The sequence below is a fragment of the Corvus cornix genome, chromosome 2, assembly GCF_000738735.6.
Source record: "Corvus cornix cornix isolate S_Up_H32 chromosome 2, ASM73873v5, whole genome shotgun sequence".
NCBI classification, from domain to species: domain Eukaryota; kingdom Metazoa; phylum Chordata; class Aves; order Passeriformes; family Corvidae; genus Corvus; species Corvus cornix.
In genome coordinates, this window is record NC_046333.1 from 106,715,594 (window position 1) to 106,733,770 (window position 18,177).

An 18,177-nucleotide genomic window follows, 5' to 3' on the forward strand; every position below is an offset into this window, starting at 1 on the left:
CCAGACTTTAACTTCAATAATGCTTTATTAATATTGTTCCTGAAATAAGGGCTATTTTCAGAGTTGAATTACAACAAGCCACTACACAAGCAGTTTCCTGCCAAGGAGCAGGATCAATAGTGACAGTGCAGTAATTATGGACAAATAAAGACAGAACTTGGAAGCAGTTGTTTCCTGTTTTTCTCCACATAGAAGTTTTGAGATTGTTTCTGGTTGGTTGGTTTTAAAATCACTACAAAAGGTTGGGCCAAAAGCCCCATCCTGCCCCTGCGGCCTCCACACAATGCTGCCTTGGTTTAGAAAGACAGTGTTTTTGCTTGCCTAACTATTTTAAAGTCCACTAGCTTTGCTTTTAAAAGCAAAATAAATCCTCCCAGCTAGAGGGGTGCCCTGATGAGTGACGCTTGTTACAGTCAGATCTTACTCTGGCCCCCTAATTTCTTAATTTTCCTTCTCTGATAGATTCGCTCCTAAATATTTGCATTGCGGTCCCGTAATGTACCTCTATGCTCATTCCACGTGTTTCTTATTTACCACCTAGCCAGCATTCACACCTTTCCTGAAGCAGTTTTTGCAGCTTGCCAGGCTTCCGTTCTCATTTGTTAAGCTCACTGATATCTTTCGGGTATTGGCGTTCAGAATCGCTTGACACGTTTCCATTCCCAGTCTCTCCCAGCGTTCGGGATCCCGGCTGTTGCAAGCGCAGGCTCTCTCGCCCACCGCTACATTGCCTTTGAAACGCGATACAGCGAGCACAAGAGGGAGAAGACGCTGGCTTAGAAAAGGAAAGTTAGGAGAGGAAAAAAAAAAAACCAAAACAAAACCTGAGATCGGACCAATTTAAACCTTTCAGATTAAAGCGGAGAGGCACAACTTAGTAGAGGAGAAGTAGAAATTTAAGCACCACACAGACGCACTTCGCCGTCTCTCCGGCCAAGGTCTGTGTCCCGGCACCCGCCAGCGGCCCTTTCCAGCGGGGATCCGCGTCCCTCCCCCGGGCCGCGGCGCCTTTAAGGCGGAAGCAGCGCGTCACGCGCGAGGGGAGTGTAAACAGGAAGCGGCCGCCCGGAGCGGGGGTCGGCAATGGCCGCCCGCCATGAGCCGTGAGGCGCCGGGGCCGGGCGAGGACGAGGCGCGGGAGCGCCGGGCCGGCAGCGGCGGCGGCGGCGGGAGGAGCAGCAGCAGCAGCAGCGGGAGAAGGCGAGGGGCGAGCGAGGGGCGGCGGCTGCTACCTGGCGCTGTGCGCGCGGCCCGTGCACTTCGAGAAGGCGAACCCCGTGAACTGCGTGTTCTTCGACGAGGCCAACAAGCAGGTGGGGGCCGCGGATCCGGGCCTGGGGGGCTCAGCCCAGCCCGCTGCTGCTCGCCTGCTTGGCTTTGGTTCCCTGCCCGGCTCTGGTTTCCTCCCGTCCCCTCCCTCGACTGCCGGGCATGAGCCCGGTTGTTCCCCTTCCCGCCGGGTGCTGGCTCAGGACCTGTCACCGTGCTAGAGGCGGTAGTTTGCTTTTTTTCCCTTCACCAATTTATTAGGTTGGATTTCACCTGCCTTACTGCCGTAAGGTCTTCTGGAATTCATCGGAGTCAGCACTTTTCCTTTCTGTTCCAAGTGTCCCCACATGACTGACAAACTTTGTCACTTTGCTCTTAGCTTAATTACCCTGTTTTTTTTCACACCCCTTTCAATTCCTGAAATTCAATATATTCATTAAAAAATGAATAATTACAGCGTTCCTTGTGGCACAGACTTAGGCGGTCATTTCTTGGCTTTAGTGCTTTTAAGCATATTCTCCTTAATACCTGTATGGACTCCTGAGAGTTCAGCTCGGTATAGCTAAAAGATCTACAGCCTGTCATGAGGCTTTATCAATGTGGATACATTTCACTGTCTAATTCCTGTAACCGTTCTTTGACCTCAGCATTCATGGAATTGGAACCTTCAAGCTTTCTTCCCCATAAAGCTGTCATGGATTGATTGCCCCATGTGTGGACATGTTTGGAGAGGGAGCAGTATTTCTGGGGTGTGTTTCTTGCTGTTGCACTCTGTTCAGAATGATGACAGAATCATTTAGTTTGGAAAAGGTCTCTGAGATCATGGAGTCCAACCTTTGAACACTGAACACTACCTTGTCAACTGGACCATACCACTGAGTGCCACATCTTCCCTTAAACACCACCTCCAGGCATGGTGACTCCACCACCCCCCTGGGCAGTCCATTGCACTGTCTAATCACCTTTTCAGGGAAGGCATTCTTCCTAATGTCCAACCTAAACCTCCCCTGGTGCAGCTTAAGGCCATATCCTCTGCCTCTGTCTCTGGGGAGAAGGGGGGAACCCCCAGCTGGCTACACCCTCCTTTCAGGGAGTTGTAGAGAGTGATAAGGTCTCTCTCGAGCCTCCTTTTCTCCAGGCTAAACATCCCCAGCCCCCTCAGCCACTCCGTATAGGACTTGTACCCCAGACCCTTCCCCAGCTCCGTTGCCCTTCCCTGGACGTGCTCCAGCACCTCAGTGTCCTTCCTGAATTGAGGAGCCCTGAACTGGACACAGCACTCGAGGTGTGGCCTCACCAATGCTGAGTACAGGGGGACAATCCCTGCCCTGGTCCTGCTGGCCGCTATGGCTGATCCAAGCCAGGGTGCCGTTGGTTTCTTGGCCACCTGGGCACACGCTGGCTCACGTTCAGCTGCTGTCAACCAGCACCTCCAAGTCCACTGGGCCACTTTCCATTTATTTCTTCTTATAATCCATTGTCTTACATTTTGAGGGCTAGTTGAAATACCCTGTTGGGAGATACTGTATCATAGTGTGGGTGTGATATAACTACATAGAAACTGGTTGTTGAGAGCTCACTTGAAGGATTCATATTTTCCAGTGTAGATTTATTTGTCTGTGTTTTCTTGTTAAGCTTAAATAGTTTGATTTCCATTGTGTCTCTGAATCATGTGTAACCAGCGTTTCAATGACAGTTTCCCATGTGAGAGACCTGCCCATGCAATCTTCTCATCTTGCAGAGATTAAGTGTTGCCTTCATTTTCTATCTACTTAAAACCAAAAATAGTTAAACTAAGTATTTGTCATTCTAATAAGGCTGTGGATTTGCTTGCAATTTATAGTCTTGACACCTGTATTTCCTGCCTGAGCATAGCAGACTGGCAGCATGGCTGATAGTACAGAGCAATGTCCCTGTTACCCTGAGACCTGATCTGTGTGCCTAGTGCTGCTGCACATACAACAAGTACCAATAAGGCATTTTTCTGCCTTTCTTTTTCTAAGCTAGGTAAAGGTTGTAACAGCATGACTTTTCTTTTTTTTTTTAATGTTATCTTATTCCAGCTCAATACACGTCATATCTGTAGCAGGTTTTCTACACATATATTTGAAGTTGTGCTGAAGGAATTCTCAGTTGCTAGGGCATGTTGGCTGAAACTCCTTAGGTACATGCAAGTCAGCAGGTTACTGTTAAACTATTCCTATTTAATAACGTGTTCTGACACAATTAAGCTTCTGGGTCATTGAGTTACATCTCTTTCCAATCCCCAAGATGAGCTTATTTTTGTTTTAAACAATGCCCTGATGTCTCAGATACTTTTACTAGTACCTGACTTAGAAAAATATAAATATAAAAGAAATAAAACCAAGATAAAGGCTTATATCAGATTTTTACTGATTTAACTTGCTCAGTAGTTCAGAACATGCCTACAAGACTCTTGCAGTACCATGCAATCTGACAACTCTAAGTAAACTTGGAATTCCAGATTATCTCTGTGAACTGGCGGATCTGCAGAAGAACAAAAATTGTGTCTTGTAGAAAAAATTAAAGATGTGGCTTATAGAAGAGGCAGCACGTGAAGGTTATGACTTTGAAAGAGTTAAAAATATGTTCAAAACTTTTTTTGTAGGTTTTTGCTGTTCGATCTGGTGGAGCTACAGGAGTTGTTGTTAAAGGTTTGGAAGATAGAAATCCTATTTCCTTCAGGTAAGGCCCCCTTATCTTGGGATAGAATCATGCAAGGTACTTAGTCCTGGTCTACTGTAATTCAGGTATAAAACTTTAAAGTAGTTCTTTCTGATCATATTTTGATTTGTTCTTAGATATAATCTTGCAATTAAGGGATTATGCTTTTCCCTCCCTATAGTCTTCTGAGGGGAAGAAGTAGTTAGGCTGTAGCTCGTTTTTTTTTTTCAACAACAGTCTTTTATTAAAACATGCTATACATATGAGAGAGTGATTCCTAAAGCAGCAATGACTTAGCCAAGGATACAGTTCAGCAGGTTATGCCTGTGATTCAAGCACAATGTCCAAACCTAGATGTAGGTTTCTCACCTTCTGTTCCTTGTTTAATCTAAATTGGCTTCTTCTGTGTCTTCCGTTTCTTGTGGAAACATTTTTTGTAGAATTTGACTACAGTAAACTATTTTTACATATGTCTCTGTTAAGAGTGATGGCTCTTTGCACTCTGCTGTGTAAGGAAGTATTCTTTTACGCCACATCAATCCAGATATGGATGAAGCAATTTATAATCAAGATGTGTTTACTGTGATCTCGTGGGTATTGCGTAGGGCCTGTCTTGAAAGTTGCTGGGTTTATTTTACTTTTTTGTTTGATTACACTTGTCAATCCTGAAGGAGCTGAAAATGCTTACTAAAATTCATGATATTCCACTATTTTCGTACTTGGCTGTCTCACTCTCTTTGGCTTGACTTAATAACATATGCTGGAGGAGCTATATACCTTATTTGTGCCAATTGTGCTGATGCTTGTTTGGTAAGAATACATTTTTATTGATTTTAATGGTGTGAAAACAGCCTCACTCTCCCTTTAACATCCAAAGTTCTTCCAGAGGCTGTGTCCTAATGGGAGAGCAAGGAGGCTTGTGTCAGCTAGCAGGAGTTCTGGAAGTAACAGAGCAGGTTGCAGGATGTTGGTGAGTGTCACAGAACTCCAGACTCACTGGGACAGAACTGAAAATGCAGGTTTGGATAGTCCCACAAGTTTTCCAGTTCCACATCACAGGCCAACAGAACTGAGCATTTGCAGTGATTTCAGGTGCTAATTTGTGTGACCTTAGCCATGATTCTGTAATTGATGTGTTCAGGACTTCTGAAGAGTGAGCTACCATATTCTTTCAGTCTGGGTTTTGAATACATTACTGGCAGGCAAGAGTAATAATCTGTATTCAGAAGCATTTGCAGTGCACTTTTTTTCCTCTTTCATTGTCTTTTTTGAGGGTATATTCTTTAAGAAACTATTTTAGATAATATTTCCATAACTTGTGTTTCTTTCTGTACAGGATGGAGGACAAAGGAGAAGTGAAGTGTATCAAATTTTCCTTGGGGAACAAGATCCTGGCTGTGCAGAGAACTTTGAAGAGTGTGGTAAGAAACCTACACCCTGCAGCTAGGGAATTGGAGCTGGAAATCATCTACTTCCAGAGTAGAAGTCTCTGAGACAAATGTTCAAAAAGTCTGTTGGCTAAAAACACTCTAGTGAAAATTCCTCCATCATCCTGAGAGGCTGGACAGGCAGCATTGTTTTCTTGCTAGTGTCATCACTTAAGGAAAAGTGTAAGGGGGAGCCAACTTCTGTAAATAAAATATTCTGGAATATAAGCCAAGTTTTTCATATATCTGTATCTATATCTATCTCATCCAAAACAATCTGATAAACTAATATCTTTTCTTTTGTATCTATGTAAGTATTTTGTCTGTGCTTCATAATTGCTAATACACTTAATGGGTGTTTTTGCAGGATTTTTTGAATTTTATTCCAGATAGCCCTCAGCTAGAATATACACAGGAATGTAAGGTGAGTTAAATGTCCCAAGCTTATATGCTTAAGTGAAAATCTAAAGTTAGTTAGGCTGGTGACCTCTACTCTACAAGAGAACTAATTGAGGTACCTTTCAAAACACTAAAGGAAATGAGATATGTAGTCACTACTGTCTACCTAAACTGAGGTGAACAAACAAGTATTAACAACACCATGAAAACCTTCCCAGTCTTGTGAATGTAATTGTTTCCTAGAGGAAGCAGAAATGCTGTGAAGGCAACAAATGTCAAGGTTTGGTAAGGAGAAGAGACAAAGTGCTGATGATACAGAAGCAGTGGACAGTGATTATATTAGTGCCAGATATGTTAATGTGGATGTTTTATCCTAATGTCACTAAGCATTAATTAGATAATTAGACATTAGCATTACTAGTTTTTGTACTATGTTTGGTATTTTTAAACAATCTTTCTAATGTTTTGATGATTATTTTATGAGAAACAAGTACCATTGTCATTGTTTGGTATTTTCCAACTTTTAACTAAAACAAATTACATTTGTGGGTAATAGAATGCTAAAGTAAATTTTTATACGTCTGATTTGCACAGATCCCTTTATCCCTGTAGTCTTTAAAGCTGAAGCACTGTCTGCTTCATTATTTAGGACTATGAGTTTAAGTAAATCGTTCTAGAAAAACCTTTATGGTAATGAAACTTCTGAGTGTAATAGTAGTAGATTCTGAGTGAAGTCATGGCAAAGTTTTCCACTTCGTTTTTAGTTTCTCTAAACATATCTTCCTGCTTTTCATGTCAGGAACTGGTTGAATTGGCAGTAGAGTTTGAAGCTGAGGAACTTAGTTTCCTCTAGGGTGAAAATAAAATTTGATCATGTAATAAACTTATAAATCTTACATGCTGCCAAAAATCCAGGTTATACAGTAGTGGTGTTCATATGTAGTTTGGGAATGCTTTATAAAAGCAACTGATGCATGCTGGGTGTCTGGTTGGCCAAAAGTATTAACTCCAGAGATTGGATACCTAAACTGCCTTTGGTCTCGTGTTCTTCATTTAGTAGTATTAGCTTATCTGAATAGTTAATTTTTCCAAGTAAAAGAGTGTTTGTTTGCTTGTTTGTTAAAAGACAAAGAATGCCAATATTCTAGGATTCTGCTGGACGAGTTCGACAGAAATTGTCTTCATCACAGATCAAGGAATTGAATTCTACCAGGTAATACAAATAACTCCCATAGGACATGCTTAGAGACTTGAAAATGTAAATTTGTAACAGCATATTTGAATTTTTTTCTTGTCTCTGTAATTGAGAAAGTGTACTGGTTAAAAAAAAAACTTCTGCCATTTTGTTTTCAGACTACAATTTTTAAATTTTTTTGAGAAGAATACATTTTTAGGGCAGAGCAAATTTATCATTTACAGGTTTTAAAACCTTGTATAAAGGAGTACTCAACTAAGTCTTGAGAACTCTTAGATTAAGAGATGCTCTTGGCTTGTATGGAAATGAATATTTAAATCTAATGTGAAATACCACTTCATGCAAAACAAATCAGCATTGGGGAAGATGTGTAAATGCTTAAAAGGTGGCAAAGAACAAATAATTGACTAGCTAGAATAGCTGCAATTTGCAGAAGAGTTTCTTCTATGTTGACCTCATTGAGTTTCTCCGTGTAATTACCTTTGCATATGTTTTTAAAGATGTCTAATGAATAAATAACCAATTCTGACATTCATGATGAGGGATATTTAAACACTTAAAAAAAAAAAAAAAGTTGGGCACTTTGCAATAATTTCAGTCCTGGAGCTAAGACACAATGTTTCTAAGAATTACTAATAACTAATACTAAAGAAAGTAACTGAAAAAGCAGCATTATTTCCTGCTGATCAAAGGGGAAAATATATATTTAGCACCTGAAAGGATTATGAATGTCAAACATGCAGGTAAAAGGACCAAATCAAGTAAGTGTCTTTTTAAAGAGAGGATATTTATGCCCTTAAAATGAAGAGAATTGGTTTATATACTTAGTTCTACAAAAGATTAAGGAAGCTGTGAATGCAGTAAGAATATTGTAAGAAGAACTTTTTGATAAAACTTCACCGGTTGTTTTGATGCCTAGGTTTTAACTTTTATATTTTCCTGATTCTGTACTGCTTAGAGTGTAACTCTGAGGTTTCTTGTAGCTTGCTAATTTCTGTTCACTTGTGCTAGGTAGACATAACAAAGCCTCTCCTGGCCTGCTCTCCAAGGTCACCCAGACCATCCTAGGCCCAAAGAGTATAATCCAAAGAGCCTCTAAGGGGGGGCAAGCTGAGGGGAATTACATCATTGAACTGAAGCTTTAATTGGAGAATTAACCCTGATATGCAAATGAACCAAACCTATAAAGGTGTGAAGAACTCATGACCTGTTCTCCATCTTGGGGTCCATCTTGGCAATAGCCTCTGGCCCCAGGGGGTACCTTTGGAGGCCTTTCAAATAAATACCTATTTTATTCTTTTACTCCTGTCCAGTCTCTGTGTCTAGGAGGCCTCTTAAGGCATCAGTTTCAAGCCAGGTGTTTTCTCCATTGTGCACAGAATGTATACCCAGGTCTGGATGAGTGGGAAAACACAGCACCTTTGAGCTCATTAGGATTTGATGTGCTTTATTTCCTTAGCTACAGTAAAGTGGGGCCTAAGCCATAATTGCCAGGTTTCTGATGTTTAATTCTAGCATGGTAAATGTCTTTACACTTAACTGTTTCTCATTTACATTCCTTGCTCCTGTGCATTACCATTTATGCTGTTGGAATACTGGTGGTAACATAATGCTAATATTCTGTGTTTCCAGGTATTGCCAGAGAAACGAAGTTTAAAGCTTCTGAAGAATCAGAGTATTAATGTCAATTGGTACATGTATTGTCCAGAGAGCTCTGTTATCCTCCTTTCAACCACTGTCCTTGGCAATGTCCTGCAGCCGTTCTATTTCAAGGTAAAGGGATGTGTTCCAAACTTTTCATTTTAATTTTTTCTTAAACTGCTTCTTCATCCAAATATTCTATTCCTTGAATTTCTTCCAGGAGTGTATGTGTTCACATCCTTGTATGACAATAAGCAAATCTATAAGGTATTTCCTAGGTGATGGCTTAAAATTAGGTAATTCACCCTTTCTTACATGCTCTTTGAAAAGTGGTGTGTCCAGACAAAGATGGACAGTTGACCTTGAGAAAGGAAAGAAAAAATCGGTGACTAAAATATTTTACAACTTAGATGTCTTTAAAGAGAATTTTTTTCACTTAAATAGGTATTTATGATTTACTTTTAATATGAGCATTTGCTCTCTGTAGTATGAAAAATAAAAAGTAAGGGCCTTTCACTTGTGATTATAATTATAACCTTCCAAATATGACTGGATGGAAAAGAGATAAAGAAAAAAGCACTTAAGAAACAACTGTTGTCCCAAGCAGAGAGAGGGCTTTGTCTACAGTAGTTATTTCTTTTGGTCTTCTTCCCTGTGGGCAACACTTACTGTGTTACTGGGAAAATATTTTTCATTTTATCTTGGAAAAAGTGTGTTGTGAGAACTAGAATCTGTTTGAAGTTAATGATGCAGTCAGGTGATTTTAAAAATGAGGAAAGGAACTACAGCATTTGTCTTGCTCCTATGAATGGATTAGGAAGATTTCTGTGGCAGTTTAAGGGTAAAGAGATTAAAAGGCAGCTTATTCACATGGTTTGTGTTAATCTTGTGTAGGGTCTGTACTGCATCCTGAATTGATGTTCCCTTAGGTGTCTGGGAGGAACCTACTAGCTGCTCCCAGTTTTCTTTTGAACATCTTAGGTTATGGTTCCCCCTTCTTCACAATTTGTGTCAAGTTGCAGCTTGAAGCTAAACAATTTTTATCTTGTGTTCAGCAGGTAATATTTAAAGATCTCCTGAGAAAGGTCCTGTACTAAAATAATATTTGAAAATAGAGATCTAGCAAAGGAAATAGTTCTGTAGTATTCACACTTCACACTCAAGAATGAATCAGTAAGAATGGGAAGTGAATTTCAGTAGAAACTTGGGAAACTCTGAAAACTTGCTTAAATATAAATTCCATAGAAAAGAGGAAGAGGAGAGAGGAAGCCTTGGGTAGGAGAAGGGGTATGCTGTAAGGAGACGATGAATGGTAGGAGGTAGTGATATTTTCTGCTTCCCAGGAAGCAGTTATTTAAGAGTAGGAGCATATACTTTTCTGGAAGAGGGAATATAAGTTAAGAGAACTGCACTTTTGAGATCTCCAGACCAGTTGTACATGGGATTTGCATACAGATTTGTCTTGACTTAACTAAAATAGAAATATTTTTGTATCTGGAGTTATAAAATCAAGACGGTAAAGCTTCTGAAGTTACGGAAGTGTGTTAAAAATCACTTGGGGTTTTTTTGGTCAAGAACGCGCAAACCCTTTCTTTTGGACTATGGCCGCCCTTCGCCTGGTGGGGGCGCTGGTGATACAGCGTTCGGGGAAACGCGGCTCGGCCCCGTCTGGTTCAGGCCGTGACAGTTCTTGTTTTGCTGTTTAACAGAGTGGGACCATGTCAAAGCTATCAAAATTTGAAATTGAGTTACCTGCAGCACCCAAGTCATCCAAGCTCAGCCTTTCTGAAAGAGATATTGCTATGGCTACAATGTACGTATCTCACTCATCAGGTCTTTCTTGGGAAGGTGGGACAGTTCGGGAATTCTGGGAGAAGACAAAAACAATACGATGGTTGCACTTGTTTCTTGTTTTAGCAGCACTATTGCACTTCAGTTACTGCCTTGAACAAAGCATCTAAACAACCCTCTTGGGGCAAGGTGGGGAGGGGAAGGAAATGGAGAAATCTTACATGAAATTGTTCCCGATTACCACAGAAGTTTAGAGAATGTTTCATTTTTTAGTTGATATTTTGATAGAGGAATCGTTCACAGATGCTTAACTTGCATGGGTATAGGTCATGCATTGTGATGTCTTTCACTTTTAATTAAATTATCACCTGACTTAGGTAATCTCATCTCTTCTTTTAGGATAAAATGCATGGCTCTAAGAGATTGGTAGAGCTTTTAATTGAAAATAATGCTTTAATCCTGTTGTCTTGTTAGATATGGGCAGCTTTATGTTCTCTATTTGAGGCATCACTCAAGGACTTCCAACAGTACAGGAGCAGAAGTAGTACTCTATCACTTACCCAGGTAAGAGCAGAATGAAGAACAGTAGTGGCACTTCCCATCTGTGTCAGGGTGTTGTGGTTTAATCCCAGCTGGCAACTAAGTACCACCAGCTGCTCCCCCAAACCCCTGGTGGCAGGGGCACCAAAAGGTAAAACTCATGGGTTGAGATCAGAACAGTTTAATAAGTGAAATGGAGTAAAAACTAATAGTAGTAATGAAAAGGGGGTGGAGGAGGGAATAAAACCCATGAAAAGCAAGTGACACAATAACAGTTGCTCACAGCCCAGCCTGTCCCAAGCACTGATCTGTGCCTCCTGGCCCACTTCCCCCCGTTTATTTACTCAGCATGATGTCCTAAGGTATGGAATATCCCTTTGGCCAGTTCAGGTCTGCTGTCCTGGCCCTGCTCCCTCCCAGCTCCTTGTACACCTGCTTGCTGGCAGAATATGGGAAACAAAGAAGTCCTTGATATAGAGTAAGCTCTGTTCACAACAGCTAAAACATCAGTGTCTTATCAATGTTTTTCTCATACTAAATCCAAAATACAGCACTGTACCAGCTCCTAGGAAGAAAATAAACTGGGTCCCAGCAAAACCAGGACGAAAACACGTCTTTTATAGTCTAAACAGGCTTGTTGACCAGTTCTTATTTCTCTTTGTTTCCATAGAGAGGGCTCCTGTAAGAAGACACATATTTTAAAGCTGAACAGAACTGGGAAGTTTGCACTGAATGTAGTGGATAACTTGGTGGTAGTACATCATCAGGATACTGAGGTCTGATTTATTTATATTATGTTGTGCCGTAACTTTGAGAAGTTCCAGGCAGGTTTTAGTAACACTCTAGAAATTACATTTCTATATTCTTAGCTTTGCCAAAAGCCAGAGTATTTGCAGGAACAAAACCATAACACTGTAAGAGATTCAAATTTATCCTTTTATCTTGATGGGCTAACATACAATCAGGGTTGTTGGTAATGCCTGCTTTCTTCTTACACTGTTCTTGCTTCTTGTCAGTTTCTTCTGATGCTTTGCTGCTACACTGTGTAGGCTTTTAAGGCATTATACAAAGAGGTAGAATTAAATTGGATACTAAATTATTAATCCTGGGAAACTTCTCATATTTGAATGATAATGTTTCTATGACACAGACTTAGGCTCCTTTAGTTTGAATGCCTGGATCTGTAAAAACTTGTATGAAACAAGCCTTCTTGTCTTACCATAGGTAAACCTTCCTTGTCTGTAGCCCCAGTAGCAAGGCTTGGTCAGTGGTTAAGATGAAGTGGTACTTTGCTCTTAACTTGGGAAAAGGCTTGGACTTCTTGTATTGTGTTCTCTTGGACAACTTCAAGAACTGGGGCATGTTACCTCCTTAGGAGGGTTAATTGATGTTTCATTTATATTTCATGTTAATTCTACTCATTAGCATTTAACCCAGAGCACTTTCTCCCCAGCGTTTTGGTCAAGGTATAAACATGACTATAGAAACCCAGAAAACATTACTCACTTTGGCTTTGGGAGACACCAGTAACTGAAGTTTCACTGGCACTGAAAGCAAAGTTGCTTTCCATGGTGGTCCATACTGGGTAGAAGCGTTAGTGACTTGAGTTGAACAAGACTGAATGGTAGAAGCATGAGAATATCATAGGAAGATACTGGAAACTGGGAGGAAAATGGTGCATCCGTGACTAAGCTGTGTCAAAGTCAGGTGTCTTTTTACCAGGGCCTGTAATGACAGTTCCAGGGGCAATGGTTTTAGACCAAAGGGGGATAGATTTAGATGGGATGCAGGGAAGCAATTTTTACCCTGAGGGTGGTGAGACCCTGTAACAGGATACCCCATCACCAAAAGCGTTCAAGGCCGGGTTGGGTGGGGCCTTGAGGAACCTGATAAGTGAAAGATGTCATCACCCCCAGTCCATCCCTTCCAACCCCAACTATTCTATGATTCTAACAGAGAATACAAGATGGAAATGTGAAAAGCAGACTGAATGCATGTAAAGGGGTGGTGATTCACATTTGTGAATACTAATTTCATCTTTTTAATTGCAGACTTCAGTTATATTTGACATCAAGCTAAAAGGAGAATTTGATGGCTCCACAACCATCCATCAGTTTGTACTTCCACCTCGATCAATACAACCCTATCAAATACCTGTAGCAGGTAGAACCACTATATAATGAATAACCTAACACTTAGCAAGAGTACTTAAATGTAACAGCTCACATACAGGAGTGCTTCAGGTTTTAGGAGGCTGCCTACTAACACTTGAGTTATACATATTTGAGAGGGTGAGGAAGGAAGAAGGTAAGAAGCAATTGAGCATAAGTTGGTGTTCCAACTGTGTGCCAGCTACAGAAGAGTTGCTGTTAGAGGTGCGTGCTTCTTATAGTACTTTGCTTTTACTTTGCTTGAAAATTGTTGGGTTTGGGGAGTTTCTTGGCCATGACTCTCAAAACTTGTGGGTGCTCAAAAGCAGTTCATGCTTTTCTGGCTTAAATCAGGATTACATGACTTAGGAATTTAGAGGCTGAAAGACAATACAAGCTCAGAATCAAGTTTGGGACCTGTTTAGAAGTAATGCTACAATCAGTATTAGGACTTAAATGGTTAGATTCTTCTTGGATTTCTGTTCTCCAGCCCTAGAAGTGTGACCCTCAAGCTGGGAGTAACTAGAAATAGTCTGAGCACAGTTTCAGTAGCAGGTGATAAAGCAGCAAGGTTCTCTTTGTAGAAGAGAAAGGTGCTTCTATACAAAAAGATTGCATATTAAAAGCTCTTTAACATCTGAGAGCAAGTATGATAAATCTGCAGGTGGAGACCTGTATTAAACAAAGGTTAGGATCAGAATGTACAAACCACTGCTCCTTTTAGAGAGTATACATTTAAACACAGCAAATGGAGTCTGTGTATTTAGAATTACAGTACTAGAGCTGGAATATTTATGCATGCATTATTTCACTTGGCTGAAAAACAAGAGAGTCATGTTTTGAAGGATTTGTTTGCCTTCTCAGTGTCAGATTTTCTTTGTAGATCTGGCTACACAAATGGGTCTCTCTTTTTGACTGCATGCTACAGTGTTAAGATCCATAGTTGCCTTTTCAGTATAGGGGAGCTGCCAGAGTACTACCGCTCTTCACCAGATGTTATTTTTTCTGCAGGCCCAGCTTCTGTGACAAGTCAGGCTCCTGTTCCATGTAAACTCTGTATCCTTTAAATCCTCTCAAAAAGTAAAAACTTCATTCTAAGTATCGAGCAGGGAAGAAGGAAGCATTTGCTACCTTGGCTCCTTAACAGAGCAGTTTTAGCCAATTATGCACATGTACTTCAAGACAAAATAATATGCTTCATAATAGCCTCATAATGCTTTCACAGAGTTGTAAACACTGAAGTCTAGTATAATACCACATTTCCTGATTATTTGAGACACATGTATGAAATTATTGAATAAGGACATTGTAAGATTGAAGGCATCATTCCAAGAAGATGGTTCAAAACCTCAGAAGTAAAAGTGACAGTAAATGAAAGTATGTTAATGGGATCTGCTTCTCTACAGTAATGTGAATTCAGGAGAAACAGTTTAGAATCAATGTTAATATGGATGTTAAAACTTTAACATTTAGATTCTTCTTCTTGGATTGTCTTTCAACCTGATATTATCATCAGTGCAAGTGAAGGTAAGTGGTGAGCTCTTGGACTCTACAGTATTCATTATCAGGGGGGCTAGGGTGTACACTTTCAGTGCACAAAGCAGCTTAAAACTTAAGTGGCTTATTAGGTACATCTGCTGAGTTGATCACTCTTGGTAGTGATAACTGAGGATGATGCTATCTCTACAACTTTTCAAGGGTAATGCTGCTCTAAAATACAGGCTTAGAAAGGCAAATAATCTAGATTTGTGTTCATTTAAGCGTGGAAAAATTGTATGTCTAGGCTATACTGTACAAGGCAATTCACTTTGTTTACTCCTTCAAATCAAGGTTACCTCTGGAGTCTTCAGGTGAAACTTGAACCTGTAGTTAACCTCTTGCTAGATAAAGGAAAACTAATGGATTTCCTTCTCCAGAGAAAAGAATGCAAAATGGTTATCCTGTCTGTATGCTCTCAAAGTAAGTTCAAGTGTGTTGTCTGTATCTTGAAAGTACAAAACTGCTTATTCATACTCACCCAAGTTAGCTAAGCTAGTTTTAGGTTTGAGATCACCCCTGAAGTGACCTTGGTCCTGTGGGATGTCATTTGCCCCAACTACCCTCAGTCACTATTCTAAAGGAATTTAACAGCATGAAAAAATTAACTTTCCCCCCTTGCCCCCACCATTCAATTCAAATATACCTGACATGATTGAAAGTGTTGCATAAAAGTTTAAAATTAAGTACAGAATAGAGATCACCTTTTGAAAAAGGCAACATTCAAGCTCCTGGTTACTTCTCCTCACAGCTCTTCTTTTCTTTTTATCTTTTCAGTGCTCAGTGAGCCAGAAAGAGGATCACTATCTGTGATTGCAACTGTTTTTGACAAACTGAATCATGAATACAAGAAGTACTTGGAAGCTGAGCAAAGCTATACTATGGTAAACCATGTTAGCTAGAGTGGCTTACAGAGACAGGACAATTCTGTTTGCTTCTCAGGTGGCATGAAGGTGCAGGCATGCTCTTTCTACTTAGGAAATTTAGGCTTACCTCAAAAGGTCCTGACTGCCTCAGGCTCCCAGTAAAAGTCTACTGTGCAAAGTGATCCTCACTTAACACTTGTGAGTTAATATACCCCAGTGCTTGAAAGCAGAGAGAAGGTAGAAGCTGAAAAAGCATCTGTGAATCAGTAACTACTACCTTGGTTTCCAAAGCACTGATTTCACTGCACACTGTATCGTGGCGTAACATAGGCAGTCCTGATACCTCGCACTTACTTCTGTTAAAATACCCAATTTGAGCACTAGCTCAGAGTACAGTCACATACTCAAAACTCTTGGAAGCCTGAGGGCCTGTGGCAGTGTAGTTAGCTTGATTCATCTCCTGGCTTTGAGGTATATAATAGCAGCTGTATTTATATAACTTTAAAGAGCAGTTCTAAATTTAATATGAAAGCCCTGCTGAACAAGATGCATCTAATATAATGTGACCACAGATACGAATTTCCTTGTTAACAAAACATATTTATAGTTATGTTTGAAACAGAAAACAGTCTGTACAAGTGTGACTGACTTGGAACTGTACTACAACACTACAGTTTTCTTTCTAAAAGACTTTGTTTTCTCCTAGGTGGTAGAAACAGGCCTGAGTAGAAGTAATCCACTCCTGAAACGTCCTGTCCGCACTCAAGCAGTTATTGACCAGTCTGATATGTACACACATGTTTTATCTGTTTTTACAGAAAAGAAGGTAAGTTAATTTTAAGGGCTAATTAAATTATTTAAAGGGCTAATTTGGTAGCAGTATCAGAACAGCCAACTTAAGTTGACTGCTTGAAATTGGCTGCAGGAAGCTTTGTTAGGATTAGGATATTTTGATGCCCATTCTTACGGGGTTATTAACAGAAAAGCTATGCAAGTTCCCACTAACACTTTCTTCCTTGTCCAGGAAGCACCCCATAAGTTCACTATAGCTGTCTTGATGGAATACATTCGCTCTCTCAACCAGTTCCAGATTGCAGTTCAGGTAAATCACTTATGTGCTAACTACATTGCCCCATTCTGGGGCAAGTCTAGTCTTGGTCACATGTGCAAGTCCTATACAATACTGACTTCTAGATTATAAAAACAGGTATAGAGACATACCTTTCATTGTCTTCTTCCTACATTCACAGCACTACTTGTATGAGCTGGTTATCAAAACCCTTGTTCAACACAACTTGTTCTACATGCTCCATCAGTTTCTGCAGTACCATGTGCTCAGTGACTCAAAGCCTTTGGTATGTAAGACAAGTAGCTCCAATAAGCTAGTGAGGGAGGTGAGAAGTCTTCAGAATTTTAAGGTTATTTCTACTTTTGCCCTAGGCTTGTCTCTTACTTTCCCTGGAAAGCATTTACCCTCCTGCACATCAGCTCTCGCTGGACATGTTAAAAGTAAGCACTTCTCACTCTAGTAACTCCATGCCAGATGTGGGTTAGACTGGTCAAACAGCTTCCCTGACCAGGCTTGAGGTGACTAACTAGCATCAGTCATTTGCATGCATTGGAAGCATTGTCTTACAGCTGTGATTGACTTCACAGAGGCTTTCCACAGCAAATGATGAAATAGTGGAAGTTCTGTTGTCCAAACACCAAGTTTTGGCTGCCTTGAGATTCATCAGGGGTATTGGAGGACACGACAGCATTTCAGCCCGCAAATTCCTCGATGCAGCGAAACAAGCAGAGGATGAGATGCTTTTCTACACCATATTCCGATTCTTTGAGCAAAGAAACCAGCGGTTACGAGGAAACCCCAGCTTCACACCAGGTAAGCAATAAGCAGGTTGACCAAGATACTCAGCTGTACAAACACAACTAAGACTTGTTTCATTTCCAATCCAGTTGAGCCTATATTAGAAGATAAAACTCATGGTACTTTTTAGCCTATGTTTTGTACCTACCTTTAAGCACAGTTCCACATTAACTTGTCTTACTCCTTTGTCTGCTGCACCCAGGAGTAAAGAGGCTGAGCTAAACATAAACTCGCAGATGAACCTTTTTGACTTGCAGGTGCTCTCACTGCTTAGCTTAGCAGAGCCATTATCTCCAATTAGTGCTTTCTCCTGAAGTCAGCAACCAGGTTGGGAAACCTTTGAGTTCAGTTGTCTATTTCCACTAATTACAAAAAATTCAAGCCCTGTTTTATGCTACAGTTCTTCTTCCTTTAAAAGCCAAGCCAAACTTTTGCACCAGCAACATGTTTGCAATCACCAGACATGCTGTTGGCACAGAATCCCACCCCAAGCTCTTGTATCTTGACAGTAAAGGGCTCTCATGGCTGTGAATCTGCTGGTTAGATACATGAACTAGATACAGAAACTAGATCAAACATCTACTTCACCTCAAGAATGAGTCACAGAACTGGAAATAGCTCAGTATTCCAGTGCTTTCTATTTGTTCAACTCCTGTACTCAAACATGTTAAAGATAAGAGTTAGTACTAATAAATTAAGGTAAGTGAAACTACACAATCTTGGCTCTTGGTTTCTGAGTTGTAAAGTGAACATTAACTTTTATTTTGTCCCCCTAAGGTGAGCACTGTGAAGAACATGTCACCTTCTTCAA

At 40.5% G+C, this 18,177-nt stretch overlaps 1 protein-coding gene across 1 annotated transcript; it reads left to right on the plus strand.

Moving 5' to 3' along the window:
* The first annotated feature begins 1,229 nt into the window (after positions 1 to 1,229).
* On the plus strand, positions 1,230 to 18,137 carry RMC1 (regulator of MON1-CCZ1). Its single transcript, XM_010396384.4, has 19 exons — positions 1,230 to 1,313; positions 3,899 to 3,975; positions 5,291 to 5,375; positions 5,749 to 5,805; positions 6,907 to 6,993; positions 8,608 to 8,748; positions 10,326 to 10,429; positions 10,882 to 10,971; positions 11,618 to 11,723; positions 12,999 to 13,110; positions 14,109 to 14,153; positions 14,571 to 14,624; positions 14,928 to 15,056; positions 15,411 to 15,517; positions 16,206 to 16,325; positions 16,524 to 16,601; positions 16,750 to 16,854; positions 16,940 to 17,008; positions 17,156 to 18,137. The coding sequence occupies exons 3-19, from the start codon at positions 5,292 to 5,294 to the stop codon at positions 17,390 to 17,392; spliced, it is 1,725 nt and encodes a 574-aa protein (XP_010394686.2). The 5' UTR covers positions 1,230 to 1,313; positions 3,899 to 3,975; position 5,291; the 3' UTR covers positions 17,393 to 18,137.
* Positions 18,138 to 18,177: the final 40 nt, after the last annotated feature.